This window comes from Aotus nancymaae, unplaced genomic scaffold, assembly GCF_030222135.1.
Source record: "Aotus nancymaae isolate 86718 unplaced genomic scaffold, 86718_ANA_hifiasm-v0.15.2.pri h1tg000108l, whole genome shotgun sequence".
Taxonomy (NCBI): domain Eukaryota; kingdom Metazoa; phylum Chordata; class Mammalia; order Primates; family Aotidae; genus Aotus; species Aotus nancymaae.
This window is the reverse complement of record NW_026988523.1, coordinates 9,188,138-9,204,401: the sequence shown is the minus strand read 5'-3', so window position 1 is coordinate 9,204,401 and position 16,264 is coordinate 9,188,138. Positions and strand designations below refer to the sequence as shown.

At 41.2% G+C, this 16,264-nt stretch overlaps 1 protein-coding gene across 3 annotated transcripts in view; it reads right to left on the bottom strand.

Annotated features, from left to right (window-relative positions):
- Positions 1–16,264, bottom strand: part of PAPPA2 (pappalysin 2) — a 376,815-nt gene that overhangs the window by 76,260 nt on the left and 284,291 nt on the right. For all 3 annotated transcript variants that reach the window (XM_064370884.1, XM_064370885.1, XM_021668059.2), the window contains exons 15-17: positions 6,197–6,368; positions 1,906–2,083; positions 521–734 (exon numbers count right to left, since the gene is read on the bottom strand). In XM_064370884.1, coding sequence (XP_064226954.1) covers positions 521–734; positions 1,906–2,083; positions 6,197–6,368 — 564 coding nt within the window. The remainder of the gene's footprint in view (positions 1–520; positions 735–1,905; positions 2,084–6,196; positions 6,369–16,264) is intronic.

The following is a 16,264-nucleotide window of genomic DNA, read 5'->3' as shown; positions in this document are numbered from 1 at the left end:
CAAATGAGTTGTTTCATATTTTAAAAATAAATTTACTAAATTTTATGTTTTATTCATATAATTCATTTACTTCCTATATCAGCCGTAACTGGTAGGTATGATTATCATCATCCCCTTTTTACAGAAAAGAACACTGAGGCAGAGAAAGGAATCTTCCCAATATCCACAGCTCCTAAGTGTCTGCACTGGGGACCAGGCCAGGCCTGCGATTGTAAACTGGACTGACAAGGATATGCCAGCACAGAGTTGGATTCAGGTGACGTGTATAACACTTGGGACACTGCTAACTCTTACTTTCAAGGAAGGCGATCATTAGGGCAGAAACTATTTTAAAAAGTACGCAAGTGAGACTGTGGGATCTTCTATGAGAGAGAATACGTTTGCAGAAAGCAGAGCAGGTCACCTGCCTGTCATGACTGGAGAATATATCCCTGTAGGTAAAGAGAGATGATACAGAAAAACAAACATAACGAGCAGTGAGGTGGGTAGAACTGCAAAGACCAGGAACAATGCAACTTACTTCCTGACTTTACCCTCCGCACTCTCCACCACATAGTATCCCGGTTTGCACTCATATTTGCAGACGGTGCCCACGTCGTGGTTGGGCAGGAGGCAGTGAGGCAGGAGCAAGTTGGCATTCGGAATAACAGGGGGAGCATCACACTCCAACTTGCAGTAGACTTCGGGGAGAGACCAGAGACCATCTTCAAGACATATCAGCCATGGGCTCAGTCCTGAATCCAGGAAACAGAAGCAGAGATGCTCAGAACAGAGACCCCAGAAAGATAATAATAGCAGATGAAATGAAAACCTCTCAACATACTGGTGTCTTTCAAAAGTCACATTATTCTTTCTTGAACAGCATCTCAAAAATTCCATGTCATGTGTGCCCTGCATCTTTTTACTTATGGTGTATCCAGTGTGATGCTCTTATATAAAACAGAGGTCAGATAAATCTTCCTTGACCCAGATGAAAGAATGGCCACCAACTAAATCATTACTTCTTTTCCTACCTACAAACAATAAAAAAGTATCATGGAAAGCATTAAAATAACAATAGATGACACTTTTATAGTGCTTATTATATGGTAGGCATCGTTCTAAGCATTTTACATGTATTAACTTGCGTAAACTTCAAACCTCAAACAACCCTATGAAATAGATCCTATTATTATCCCCTATTATGCAGATGAGGAAACTGGGGATTGGTAACTTGCCCAAGGTAGTAAGGGGCAGAATCAGGGTTTCAACAGAGGTAGTCTGGATGCAGAGTTCTGTATTTAAACACTACACCATATGCCTCAGTACAACTCATGGTTTCTCCAAATGCAATCCATGAACTACTCACCATAGCATTATTATCTCACCCCAGACTCACTAAGCAAGAATCTCTTGGAGAAAGGTTCAGGAATCTGCAATTATAGCAAGCTTCCTGAGTCACTGTTAGGCACACCAAATTCTAAGAAGCCGTCAGTTAGAGCAGGCTCCACCCCAACTTCATCTCCACCCAGCAGCACTAAAGCCAGGGACAAATTCACAAATTACTCTGAAGATGGTTGTAAATATTAAATTTTAAAATGTGTACAATAAAATGTAGCTTGATTATGAATATTATCAAGACAACCATTCCAGTAGGCTTGCCTCTGGGGTATACAATGTCAAATAAAAATAGAGGAAAGTCTCAGATTCTTTCATTCATGAGAATCTGAGCCAGTGCATCCTTTCAAGTAGCTGGGGACAAAGAATTGTGTTGCCCTTTGGAACTTTTCTGGAGTTATCAGAAGATGTTGACACAGTGGAGCAAATGGGAAAGGAGTCAGGGTAAAGAAAAGAACCCCAACATACCCCTCAAGAGCGAGGGACTAAAGAGAACTTGCATACAGTTCCTGGTTGGCCAGACAATACCTTGCAGCTTGGCTGGTGGGAGACAAGAGATTGAGCAGCGTTTCAGAAAGCTGGTTCCCTCTGAGCAGGAGAAGTTTGCATGGTTCACCAAAGATGGGTCAGGAACACCGCAGTCCACGGGAAGGCAGCTCACATTCTGGTCCCAGTGCCCAGAAGAACATGTGAGCAGAACTTCCTTCTAGAAACAGAGAAATTGCTTCTGTCAAAGTCACATTTTTAAAAGGCTTATCAGAGCAATTTCCAGGCTTTAGAAGAGTCTTGGTAATTATGTGTCTAAACATTTAAAACAGGACAAATTGTTTTGCCTTTCTCCCTCTTTAGGCCTCATTGTTTTAACATACATTCTTTTTTTTTTTTTTTTTTGAGACGGAGTTTCGCTCTTGTTACCCAGGCTGGAGTGCAATGGCGCGATCTCGGCTCACTGCAACCTCTGCCTCCTGGGTTTAGGCAATTCTCCTGCCTCAGCCTCCTGAGTAGCTGGGATTACACGCACACGCCACCGTGCCCAGCTAATTTTTTGTATTTTTAGTAGAGACGGGGTTTCACTACGTTGACCAGGATGGTCTCGATCTCTTGACCTCGTGATCCACCCGCCTCAGCCTCCCAAAGTGCTGGGATTACAGGCTTGAGCCACCACGCCCGGCCTTAACATACATTCTTACAATACTCAGTATGATGCTGATAAAAGAAGCCTACTAGTGTCAGAGAATCATTAAATGGCAAGCTGTTTTCCAGTTGCTTCTCCAGACCTATTCTCTTCCCTTCTCCACCCTGCTCTGGGCCAGGGAAACTGACCCCAGTGGGTTTCATGCCTTTGACTTGGGCTTGCATTCAGATTCAGGACCTGGTGTCAGGAGCCTGGAGAGGGAGAGGAGAAGAGGGGTGCCAGGGTGCTGATTCTCCCCACTTTCTTTCAAGGGTCACTGAGGGTTGGCTGTATCTTCTGGAAGCCTGCTCCACACAGTTTCGGCTCCTTCTTCCTGTGATTCTGTACTCCTACAGTAAACCTTTCAGGCCTAGGGGTGATAACTGAGCCTCTTTACCGGGGACACTACACCATCTCCCTGTGATTTTCCCATATCCTGCCTGCACATTTATGAGTGGTCCCTTGATTAAATTCTCTCAAATTGCCCACTTTCAAGTATGTCATCTGTCTCCTGCTGGCAGTCTTATTAATAAGCCAACTGATAATGCTGCTGAAAATAATTAACTCCACTGAGAATAGCGCTGAGAGTTAATGCATACAAGGAATCTTCCAAACCTTGTGGTTAAATGTGGGAGAGTCTAGCCATTTCCTAGGGCCTGTCATTTCAGTAGGGTAGCCCTAGAGCACACTGCTACTAATTCAATGAAGAGATATTTATTGAGCACCTAGAAGGGCCAGGTCCTGTCCTAAACAAGACACTCTCCAGAAGCTAAAAAAAACTATCAGGCAAGCAAATCGCATGTTGAAACAATGGTTCAAAAACATGTGAAGGAAGGAGAATAGAAAGGAGAAAAGGGGGGAGGAAGGCAGAAAAGAAAGTAAAGAAGGAAAATGTTAGAGCTACATTTTCGTTTGTTATATCCCATCCGCTTCTGTAATGATTGGAAAGAATGCAATATAAAGAATGCAAACCATAAAACAGAAGTAGAAAACTGAGATCAAGAAGAAAGAAAACATAAATATGCAACAATAAAGCTATATTGTATAATGCATGCTCCTGTATGATGGTACAACATTTTGGGAGCTGAAGGAGGAAGTGCCATCCTTGGTCAGGGAGGAGAGCATGTAGGAGAAGTTTCAGAGCAGGTAATACAGGATTGGCCTTTGAAAAATGATCAGGACTTCCCAGCAGTACAGGGGAAGTAGGAGAAGAAGGTGTCTAGGGTAGGGGAATGTAACAAGCCAGTACCTGGAGACCTAGAGGCTTATGGCTTGTTTGCAAAACATGCAGCCAACATTCTAGCTACTGGATTATCAAAGGTCTAAGACAGAGATGGGAGTTTCTATGGCTGAGCCAGCCATCCTGCCAGGAAACCACAGTGGCACCAAAGCCAAAGGTAAAATGACTGCTGAAGGCACCTGTCACCCCAACGCCAACTCCTGGCTACCTGCTCCTCCCTGCCTCCCAGTGTTTCCCTATTGCTTGCCAGAAGGACCAATTCAAAGCCAGACACATTTTTCTGTTTAGTTTCAGTTCTTGTGTCAACAAAAAGCAAATATCCCCACTGTCTTGTGATGACAAGCAGGGAATGTATAATTTCCTTCATGGGGCCAGCCTCAGGTGACAGCACGTTTGGTCAGCTGAACAGTGCTGTTGCTTACTGAGTCATGTGATTGTCAAAGGCGGAGCTCCCACCCTCATTCAGTCCAGATGCTGCCCCTCACATGTGTAACCTAGCCTGCAAGTCTGGCTCTAACCACAACCAGCCACTATCACTTAAAGAATGCCTCTCGAGGCCAGGCGCAGTGGCTCACGCCTGTAATCCCAACACTTTAGGAGGCCGAGGGGGGCAGATCCGAGGTCAGGAGATTGAGACCATCCTGGCCAACACGGTGAAAACCCATCTCTACTTTTTGTATTTTTATACAAAAAATTAGCCAGGCACACTGGCATGTGCTTGTAGTCCCAGCTACTCAGGAGGCTGAGGCAGGAGAATCACTTAAACTCCAGACGCAGAGGTTGTAGTGAGCTGACATCGCGCCACAGCACTCTAGCCTGAGCGACAGAGCGAGAGTCTGTCTCAAAAAAAAGAAAAAAAGAATGCCTCTCACACTTTGCGTATATTGCCTGGTGCTTCTCCTGTCTTTGTTAGGTATTGCCCATTTTGTACTGAATTTGCTTCTAATTTTAATGAATTACATATGTTGTCTTTTCTTCTCTCCCCTTCCCTGCCTATCATGAGTGTATTCAGTTCCTGTATTTTTTTCCATTCTTTTTATTTCTTTTCTGGAGTGGACATTCCTTTGTCTGAGCTGAGATGGGTGAAGAACAGGTAATAAAGGCTCTGCTTTCCTGACTAAAGCATCACAGACCAAGAAGTTGGTGCCTCAAGGTATATTAAAGTCGTTTTTCTCTAGGCAGAACCTAAAGCGGCTGAAGCCAAAGAGCATACGTATAAATCCTGACACCTCTAAGCAAGTCAAATTCTCCCACAGGTTTCCAACCTGTTAAGTAATCAATTGACACAAAATAAAAAAAAAAATCAACTCTTGTAAATCACTGATGTCTAGCTAACAGTTGTGTGTCCACTCTTTCCTTAGGAGACCACATCTTTCTATTTTTTTCCTGGAGCACAATCATTTCTTGTCTAGTTCATCCTTTTTCTATCTTATAATATGGTCATGTTTTCTAATGGTTGATTTTACGTTTACAATTTCTCTGTAGGGTACTGAAGACTCTCTAAAGGAAAGATGGAAAACAGAATTTGTAGTTAAGAATACATGACCATTCTGCTCCTAATACCGACAACAGTTAGAGTGCAATATACCTATCATTTTGCCAAAAGCATTTAAATTGTTTCGTCATCATAATAACTCAATCAGATAAGTTCTCTGTTCTAATCATTTTTAAAATGTGAAAACAAGCTTAAAGAGATTAATTTCTTTCTTTTTAACCCAAAGTTACACATCCCACTATATATGTGTAACTTTCTTTTAACCCAAAGTTACACATATATAGTGGAGCCAAAATTTAATTCTGATCTGCCTCCTGAGCCATCCTGTTAATCTACATATTCTACTACCTCCAAACCATCTTGAAATTCTCAAAATGGTACTGTAAAAATTTGAAACAGAGCTCATAGAAATTTGGAAAATTTGGCCAGAGTTAGAATCATGATAGAATCTCTGCCTTGGTAACAGCTTTAATTCTTTTGGGGAGAAAATCGGGTTTTATCTCTCCAGTCTTTTTGTAAGGAGGGTTGTCGGAGGATGGACAATGTGAACCACAGACATGTTGATTACAACTAATCTTTCCTGAAAACACACATGTCTGAACCGTGGTGTTCTCATCTTAAAGGCAAAAGGAGGGAACATAATTTCTGACAGAAAGACAAACAAGGGAGAAGAACAAAATAAACATTCTCATTTACTGCCCACCTTATGAAAAATTTACAACCCTGTACATACTTTTAGATACCTTGCATTTCTATTAAGCCATGCTTCCCTCTGCTTGTTAGAGCCCCCATGTTTTTCTTTCAAATGGTTTAAAAACATCTGCTCTTTCCTTGTGGAGCCAGAGTTAAGAGCATGAATACCTCCCCTTCCCAGGAACTTGGTCTTGGTGATCATGATATTTCAACTCACCTGCATGGGTCTGATGTACTGCCCACTGCTGGCCTGAAGGGCAAATCCCCTTTGACAAGTGATAGCACACTTCATAAGACCTGGGCCTACAGAGGTACAGTTCACCACATCAGCGTGATCAAGCAGCAATGACGGACAGCTGTCCTGCCTCCCACAGGGCCGATGGACACAGCTGGGATGAAAGAAACAGAAGCATCTTAGGACAGGTTGAGAACCAATAGACAGCAGCAATGACTTTGCACCTCCTTCTGGGAGGGCTTCTAAACCAGAGAGAACAATTTTTCTCCAAAACCAATATTTAACTCATAACCTTTTTTCTCTCCTACCCAACACCATGCAGCATAAAAAACATGAAAAATAACAGCTAAGTAGTAACAATTAGCTGAGTTTCTGTGGCTCTTTCTTCCAGGAGGATCAAATGTGATGAAATAAGGTGGAGAACAGATTCTGAAAGTTCTGTGTGTTCAGAAATGAATAGGTCATGGGATGACACTCAAAATATTTAACAACCAGTACTGCTGGGTCCCAAGCAATTAGAACAAATCCAGGACAAAGCTGAGGAGTGAATCCTGGAGGCCCCTAGTTATGTCAGGCATCAATCTTTCAAATGTTTATTCATAAGGTGACACAGAAGGCCGTGTCTGAAGGGACTAGATATCTGAGATAACAGAAGGCAACACCAATTTACCAATTGGCATGGAAATATTTTGACAACCGCAAAGCCATAGCAGTACATACCACTGAATATCAGCACAGGCTGAGCAGCAATTGAACCGATTACTGGAAGAGGAAACTCACACATCTTGAATCCATGTCTCATGCCTAATCTTATGCTAGATGCTTCCACAGACATCCTCTCAGCAGAGAACTGCTGCTTGGATTGCTAGGGCCAATCTAGACTCAGCCTGGACCGTAACAGCAGCAAGAATACACTGGAGCAAAACAAGTGTTACCCTCTTGCCATGGCAGAACCATAGAGGTTAACAATTAGGGCATTAGCCTTGGGCTCTCTGGAATTGTATCCTGGACCCATCATTTACTACCTGTGTGATTTGGAGTGAGTTATTCATTTCCAAGTGTTTCAGCTCCTTCCCCTACAAGATGAGGATAATTATGGCAACCTCACAGAGTTGCTATTCCTCTACTGCTTTACTGCAAAAGGCCTCACTGGTCTGTTTGCCGTTAGTCATCCTACATTTTTGTTCTCCCATTTGTACCTTTGCTCAGTTTGTTGAGATTTCTAAAAGCCCTTCTGCTATGGTTGGGATATGGTTTGTCCCCACAAAAACTCATGTTGAAATCTGATTCCCAATGTGGCAGTATTGGTAGGTGGGGCCTAGTGGAAGGTGTCTGGGTCCTGAGGGTGAATCCCTCATGAATGGCTTAGTGCTGTTCACGTGGTGGTTGTGACTGAATTAGTTCTCACTGAAATAGGTTAGTTCCCATGAGAGTGGGTTGTTTTAAAGTGAAGGTGCCTCTCAGGTTTTTCACATTTGCATGTGTTTGCTTCCACCATGTATGACACAGCAAGAAAGCTGAGCAGATGCCAGCGTTATGTTTCTTGCACTTCCCAGCCTATAGAACCATGAGCTAAGTGAATCTCTTTCCTTTATAAATTACCCAGTATCAGGCATTTGGTTATAGCAACACAAAATAAGCTAAGACACCTTTCTTCTCAAAGAAGTCACTTCAGATATCCTCTTCCTTTGAACTTCCCAGTGAAATTAAAAAAATAACTCTCTTCTAGCATTTCTTTTGCTTTATCTTGTGTTATAGTTATGTATGCATTTTCTCATTCTTTAATTAATGAGTTATTTATATTCACAAAGTAATTAGTATCTGAGTATCTCCTAAATGCTGAAAGTCACTAGAGTACGGACATTTTGAAGAGGCAAACTTACTCCTATTCACTTTTTATTCAACATATGCCATGCTGTAGTTGACACAATTAAAATTAGCTGAATTAAGATTGCTCACGTTATAGACAGCAAAGTCAGTCCATAGCTATGAAAATGAGAAACTTGTTAAGTTTTCTAATAGTAAATGAGGATCTGAAACACGAAAATATCATTAAACACTAATTCAACCATCTTGCTCCACTCATTCATTAATAAGCATGTACTAAGCACTTACTGTTGGGAAGCCCTCGATCTGAGTACCTTTGGTATTAGAAACATGCTCTTAGGGAATACACAGTCTTGTATGGAAGACTAATGAGACATTTTCTTGCTCTTGATGTTGTTGTCCATGGTGCTAATTATTAGCCTAAAAATACAACTACTATGAATCTTGTCAGTAGTAGTGTGCTCTGTTTGCCCCTGAATTGTGTTAGTGGTCAACAACTTCATCAAATATCTAGGCAACAATATAAAAAAAGTAGAAAACAAAATGTCATCGAATATGCACATAATACCTTCAAATAATTGAGACTTGACTTAAAAAGCACTAGCCCAAAAAGGGTAGATTCTAACTAAATATGCTAAAGTTGCGGCCCCTGATCTTATACCCTTGGGATTTAAATTATATGCCAGTGATATTCTCATTTCTTTTATCTACGTTTATTAGGTAGGATTTGGAAGAATTGGAGGTGATCGGTGTGAAAAAAATGTTTTCACAAGTTTAAACCCCGGTTATTTCCTGTGATGATGAAGTATCCATTATGGGACCTGATGAAGGAAGAAATAAATAAGTTGGGGGGTGTTAATGAGTCAGCATGAACTCCCCAAATTCAATGCTGATATACAATGTAGGAAATAAATCTTTGTCTTCAAATATTTATTTAATCTATCTGATAAGGAAGATAAAATCTAACCATCCTTTATGGGATGTGATCAAGATGCTTCATTAGTGATGCTAAAGAACTCCTAGTTCTCTAGATGCCATACGGTATGGATGTCCCAAACATAAGCTCTTCTTCAGCATGTTGGGCAGGAAGTACTGGAAAACAGAGAGTCACTAATACTCTGGTTCACATCAGTTTATCGGAAAGAAATTAAGGTCAAAAGAGCAAGTGCTGTTTTTGAGTGACTTCACCCAATTAATCCACGCCATCATTGAGGACAAATACATGGTGAGACAAGACGCAAAGCAAATGCTCTGCACGGGCCTTCCTCCATCAAGATGGGAACTACTACTGCTGTGACTACCAGTGTGAGAAGCCTGTCCAGCAGGGGCAGCAAGGGAGGAAGAATGAGACAGGGGAGAATATGAGAGGGAAAAGTGGCATGAAGTAAGACCAATACCAAAAAGAAGGACCAAACCCAGACCTGTTTATGAAGTGAGAAATGGTTTTAGGGCAGCTGCTGCAAATTCTTTCACTAGCTTATATTTCCATTTGCTTCCTTTTTAAGGAATTTGTTTTATGAGGACGGAGTTTGTCAGGTCGTTAGCTTCTGATGGCATCTGGTACCAATTGTAGACTTTTCTCCCTTGCACCCAACCCCAAAACCCCTTTTGTGTTTCTCTTCCACTACAAACACTGCTTCTCTGAGTGAGGCTGTTGTGTTCTCCATGATCCCACCCTCCTGATACATTCTCCTTTCTACCTAATGCTACATAAGTAGTAAAAGTAATCATATTAAAACTTTTTAAAAGCTTTCTTCTTATGGTCTTTGGACAAACCTTACTGAAAGTGGCAGAAGTAAAGCCTTACAATGCCCCAGAGAAGTGGGAAGTTAGGTATTTATCTTGGTTTGACATACAAGGAAACTAAAGCTGTTTGGAGACTGGCTGGAGGCCACACAGCAAGTCAGAGGAAAATCCTCAGGCTGGATCTCAGAGCCCTCACTCTCAGGGCCAGCCTAGACCACCGGGCCATCTCCCATGGGACGAGGTTGTTTTCCTGTTGCTTTCTTCCCAATTCAGGAGCTAGCAGCAGAGGCCAGAGTGAGCCAAAAAGCTCCTCAGCAGGGTAGGCAAGAAAAAAACATAGCATATCTTAATAGTCCAATAGTTTTGAGCAGTTCTGTTTTAAATAACAGTAAATCAAAGTGATGATATTTATCCAGCTGCTGCTGTCTGCATGATGTCCTTCCCAGTGTGTGTCCTTTTTTGGCAACATCCACTTGTCTTCCATCTGTGTTTCCAGCTCTTTCCCCACCACATTACAATGTGTTCTCAGGTAAGAAAATGATGGACCCAGTGAGATGTGATTTGCAGGTATTTCCATTTTAACAAGAGTCAGTGTTTTAAGCCAAAGGATTGAGTTTTTCACAAGGGAGGTTTAAATCAGTAGGTCTTTAGAAACCACACGATGTAGATGGTCACCTACATATAACCCTAGCTTTGCTCTTTGCTTCTCTGCTCTGATAAGCCCCTACTCTCTTTCTGCTGGTCTTCACTTCCAATGCCATTGTGTTACAAGGTTTTAAAAAATACTTTTTATTGAGGAATTTTTGTTCAAAATGTATGTTAAGCCTTGGCTACTGTCCTCTTGTATAGAACCTGCCCATGGGCACCCAGGCACAATCCTAGCTATGCCCTGCAATAATGGCATGTGTTTTTCCTTTGTTGGTTATGTATGTGAATGATGCCTGTATTTGTGAAGCCCCTGTTGGCATAATTCCTTAAGACTGGTCCTCTTATTCCATGAGGTAGACTTTACCATAGCTGTGCGTTAGACTCACTTAGGAAGCTTTTAAAAAATATACTCCTTATTTATCCCCTGAAAATTTTGATTCTGTAGGCTTGCAGTGGGGTTCCACCATTTGATGTTTTTAAGTTTCAAAGTGTTGATGCTTACTAGGAGTAAACCTCAATTCCATAAAGATCTAGATATACATAACCTGAAAGATATGCCAATAACTTCTATAGGCTAAGACTATAAAATAGCAAGATTGGCTCCAGAAGGAGACATTGGCCTCACTGCTTCAGCGTTACATTTTACTATACTAAATTATCACGAAGAAGCCACAAGGTAGATCAAAAGCATAAAACATATCCCCTATTCTGAAGAAACTCTCAATATAGCTGAAAAGAAAAAGTAATTAAATTATGTGTTACCGATTACAAATTCATGGCTATTTCTGAGAAAAATTTATTATTGAATTTGATGTGACTTTAATGTATGAAGAGAATTTGGAAAGGCAAGAGATGCCCTGGAAAGTTTTTTCCAACTCTTTACAGACAGAACAAAGGAAAATCAGCAATCTCAAAACATGGATAAAAATACCACTTCCCCTATCACTGAGAACCCAATAAAATTCAGTGTGTGCAGATCTCTTAAATTCTGACTAACAACTTTAGAGAATTCTATACTGAAAGGAGTCAACCTTTACATCTGGAAACAGACTTAGTGGCAGGTTCCCAAAGTCTTCCTATATCTTTCAATGGTCAGTTAGGAACAGGGTAAGGTCGACACCAGAAAACAGACATCATTATTTGCAGATAGAGTGGCCAGCCCCACCAACAAACTTTTCATGAACTGCCCCCCAGAGAATGCCAAACCAGGCACCTCTTTTAGTTGTCCATTTATGAGGCCATCGCAGGGACACTGGCATAGCCTCCAACTCAGGTCCATATTTGGGAAGCTGGACAGTTCCTAACAAACAGGCAAAGTCCTATTGTTCTGCCTACGGCTGCCCTGAAACTTTGGTTCAAGGTCCTCCTGAGGGTCTGAGCAACCCTGAAAAAACTTCAGAGGGCTACAACAATATTTCAGAGTCAGATCGAGTCAGTATTAAAATCATTTTTTCTCCTAGGTAAGAGTGTGTGAAAGACTGTGGGCTAAAGACTCCATTTCCTGATTGTGATGGAGGTGGGGGACGGTGGGCATTTAACAACCATTTTAGAGAAACCAGACCTCATGAAAATGGAAACAGATCTTAAAGATAATTCAACTCAAATTTCTTGTATTAAATTTAAAAACTTAGTCCAGAAGAAATGATGGGATATTTCAGAACTTGTACAACACTAAGATTGTAATATAATAACAAAGAAGCCTTACCTGAGCTTTAGCTCAACCTTAAAATCTGGATGACGTCGGCTCATAAACTTTTCTAAAGTAAATATCCCACCCTCTCCCAGGCATTCATAAAAGTCTGATCACAACTTTTACCTAGAATCTAGCTTTGCTTAAGAGAAACTGGCATTTGTACCACACTTTTCAAGAAACAATACAGTGTGATGAAGAAAGTAGTGGTCCAAGGCCACATGACTTTGCTTCTGGTCTTGGCTTGCCCCTGCTGGCCTCTAGGACCTTGGGCAAGTCTCTTAACCATCCTGGCCTTCTATCTGCAAATTAGTAAAATGATGGGGTTGAACTGGGTTCTATCAAAGGGCCCGTCCAGCTCTAACATGGTATTGAGTTTCACAGATGAGGTGATGGTGGTATTGGGGTGGGAGTGCAGAAAACCCATGAACAGGCAGGATGTGGTAGAGAACTCAAGAAAGAGTTTCTAATAATCTTTCTTTCCCAGTATATTTTTATAGTGTAATGCGCCAACTTTTCAGTTGTTTAGTTAAACAAAATATTGCAATTCATTTATCCAAGAAGTGCCACCCTTGACTAAATAGCAATCCCAGAGGTCTTTCTAGAAACAGCTCTTTTAAGGTTAAGTAGTAAAAGAGGATCAGGTTTTTCTCTATTCCTTCACTTCATTTTATTGATTCTTACGGAAGTAAGAGGATATGGGCTAAGAAGGAATGCATGCTCTGAATTTGGCAGCAGATAGGAGTGGGATGTACAGAATGGAGAGTGGACTGGATGAGGCGGAGTCCTCATTTAATTTTCCTACCACCAACTGCAAACCAAATGTAACGACAATAATAACATTCATCCTTGATAACTTTGCTATTTATCCAAACTAATAGAGAAAAAATATCTTAATTCTGATTCCCCATTGTGCTTCCTCCTCACTCTGGCTTCATCTCTGCTGTGTAGGACAGGAACCAGGTTATATGTTAAAAACATTTCCATTCTCTTTCTTGCACAGACCAATGCTGGTACTTTGAGGTGTTGAGAACCCTCCTAACTTGGAAAATAAAATTAATTCAAGTTCTTCTCCTCTGAAGATTCTCATCTGATGGAAACAGAGGAATCTCAGCAATAATTTTGATTCTTCCTTCACATGATAGAAAAATGGTGAAGTATTACACCAAATGAACTTCTTTCATTCCTGTATCCTGGGAAAGTGTAGGTTTCTCTGTCCCTTTATTTAAGTCTCAGCACAGGATTTGGCTCCTCAAAATAGATCTTCAGGATATGTCCATCTCTTCCTATAATGTGACCTATCTGTAAGTTCAGAACTAGACTCTGGGGGTCCCAGTGCTGGGCAATTTGCTTCACTTGTTTTTGATTCTGGGTATGGAATTCTGGGTTTTACCATGTTTTTCTGTAAAAGTCCCTTCCAAAGGTCCCCTGACCTTCTGAAGAGAAACTGATTTACATTACACAGTCAAAAGTGCTCTCTTTCAAAAGTCCTGTCTCACCAAGTTTCAGAACCCATGATTTTAACATAGATTATAAAATCTCTGGAATACCAAAGAAAGAATGAAAACAATTCAATTGCAGACTAATATACAATTAATGTGCTTCCTAGCAATTGCCAGGGGAAGCATAATCATTCATTTGAAACAACAAAAAGATATGTATATATCAGCTGACCCTTGAACAACATGAGCCTGAACTTTGCCAGTCCACCTACATACACATTTTCTTCCACCTTTGCCACCCCTGAGACAGCAGAACCAGCCGCTCCTATTCTTCCTCCTCCTCAGCCTATTCAACACGAAGACAATGAGGATGAAGACCTTTATGATGATACACTTCCACTAATAAAGTGTAAATAAGGCCGGGCTTGGTGGCTCATGTTTGTAGTACTAGCACTTTGGGAGGCTAAGGTGGCTGGATCACTTGAGGTCAGGAGTTTGAGACCAGCCTGACCAATATGGTGAAACCCCATGTACTAAACTACAAAATTAGCCAGGCGTGATGGTGCACCCCTATAATCCTAGCTACTTGGGAGGCTGAGGCAGGAGAATCGCTTGAACCCAGGAGGTGAAGGTTGCAGTGAGCCGAGATCACACCATTACACTCCAGTCTGGGCAACAAGTGTAAAACTGTCTTAAATAATAATAATAATATTAAATTGTAAATATATTTTCTCTTCTTCATAATTTTCTTAATAACATATTTTCTCTAGCTTACATTATTGTAAAAATACAGTATGCAATATATTTAATACATCAAATATGTTTTAATTGACTATGTTATCGGTAAGGCTTCCCATCAACAGTAGGTTGTCAGTAGTTAAGTTTTAGGGAGGTCAAAAAGTATAGGCAAATTTTTGATTGTACAAAGGTCAGTGCCCCTAATCCGTGTGCTGTTCATGCATCAACTCTATATGTTGTTCTCCTCCCAACACGTGCGATTTGCAAAGGCAGCAGCCATCTCCCTTGGGGGCACTTCCTAAAGAGCAATGATCACTGGCACCCTCCAAGGGACTGCACTGCTGACTCTCTATCATGCATTCCTGGACACAAATTAAGCTACTCACTAGGGAAGGACACTTCCCAGCTACATTCCTAAGCTGAGCCTGGGAAATTGTGAAACATGAAGAGTTCAGTGAGAACAACACGGTCCTCTGACGAAGTTTAGTGGGCATGAGCTTCAGACTGCATCGCTCCTGGAACAGCACCTACAGGGTAGGAAGACAGGGTAGCCTGGCTTCCCTGTGGGCTATACATAAGCTAGGGCTAAATGGAAGTCTTCAGGATTTGCAATCAGGCCCCTTGAATAGCTCTCAAATTCACAAGCAGAAGTAAGAACATAAAACATCTACGGGGCCCTTTTGGGACTCTCCCTCTCCCTATTTCTCCTCGGTTTATTTTCCTTGTAAATTTCTAGACACCCCAACAGAAGCTTCATGTTGTTCCTGTCATCTTCTAATCCTAGAATTTGCCAGTCCTTGGTTGACATCAGATTTGAAATATTATTGTTTTCTGTTCTTTTGCTCTTCCCAGCCCACTGGAGCCTTGCAACATTGATGGCTCATTTGCTTATGGAGAAATTAAGGACTGAGGAAGGAAAGAGACTATGCTAAAATCATGTAGTGAGACTAAATGATGTAGACAACAGTGAGAAGCAGGGGTCTGGGCATTGGTTTGCTACCACTTCAATCTCCAGAATTCCTCTGCCTGCAGAGCTATGGTTGCACACAAAACCAGACACAGCCCGAGAGTCATTCCAACCAGAGCTTATAGTCAAATCCGTCAACAGCGTCTGTCTCCCTGGCAGGCTGGCAAAATGACAGAACCTTGGAAATACTGGTTTCCTTTTATTTCCTGTGCTTTCTCCACCAGCTGCCATGAATACAGACTATACCGACAGGGCCAGCCCTAAGCAAAATTGGGAAGTAGGTGACATTTTTAATTCATCTCTCTTTTCAATACCATTGTTTCTACTTCTCATGTTCCCCAAAACTTCTAAATGGCTACACTAGGTTACATCTCAGCAGAGCCATCAGGCTTATTTTTTGAATTATCAAAATCCACAAGAGAACACTTCTGGTATAAATAGTTGATAAAGACTTAAAACACTATTACTTCTAGTATATAGTTTTTTACTATTTTAAAGAGACCTCTGGAGATCACTGAGACTTAAAGAAAATTCTTAATGAATTTTCCTCACTAGAGAGGAATAATTGTTTTAAAATCAGTCTACTCCTTCGGGGTGGACCTCAACACTAAGTCTTCCTAAGCTGGTTTCACCTGTTCCTAGCTTTTCATCAAATGCTTCCACCTATCTTGTTCTCAGAAAGTATTCCACTAAGAACAATCTCAGACAAGGTAATATTTTAATAAAGACTATTCTGGAATTGTCTTAGCCATACTTTATTAAGCCCTCCAAAAGGACCATGTCCATGGCCTCTTCGTTTTTCCTCTATAACCTCATGATCTGAAAACAAAACAAAATAAAACAAACAAACAACCAACCAAAAAAAAAAAACAGTTGAAAGGCTCAAATAGCTCACTGTGCCTCCCAAACCAGACTTGTCATCCACCCGGCCATCCAGCATCTGCCAGGGGAATCAGAATCCTCTCCAGTGGGTTTTCCTACTTCCTTCTTAT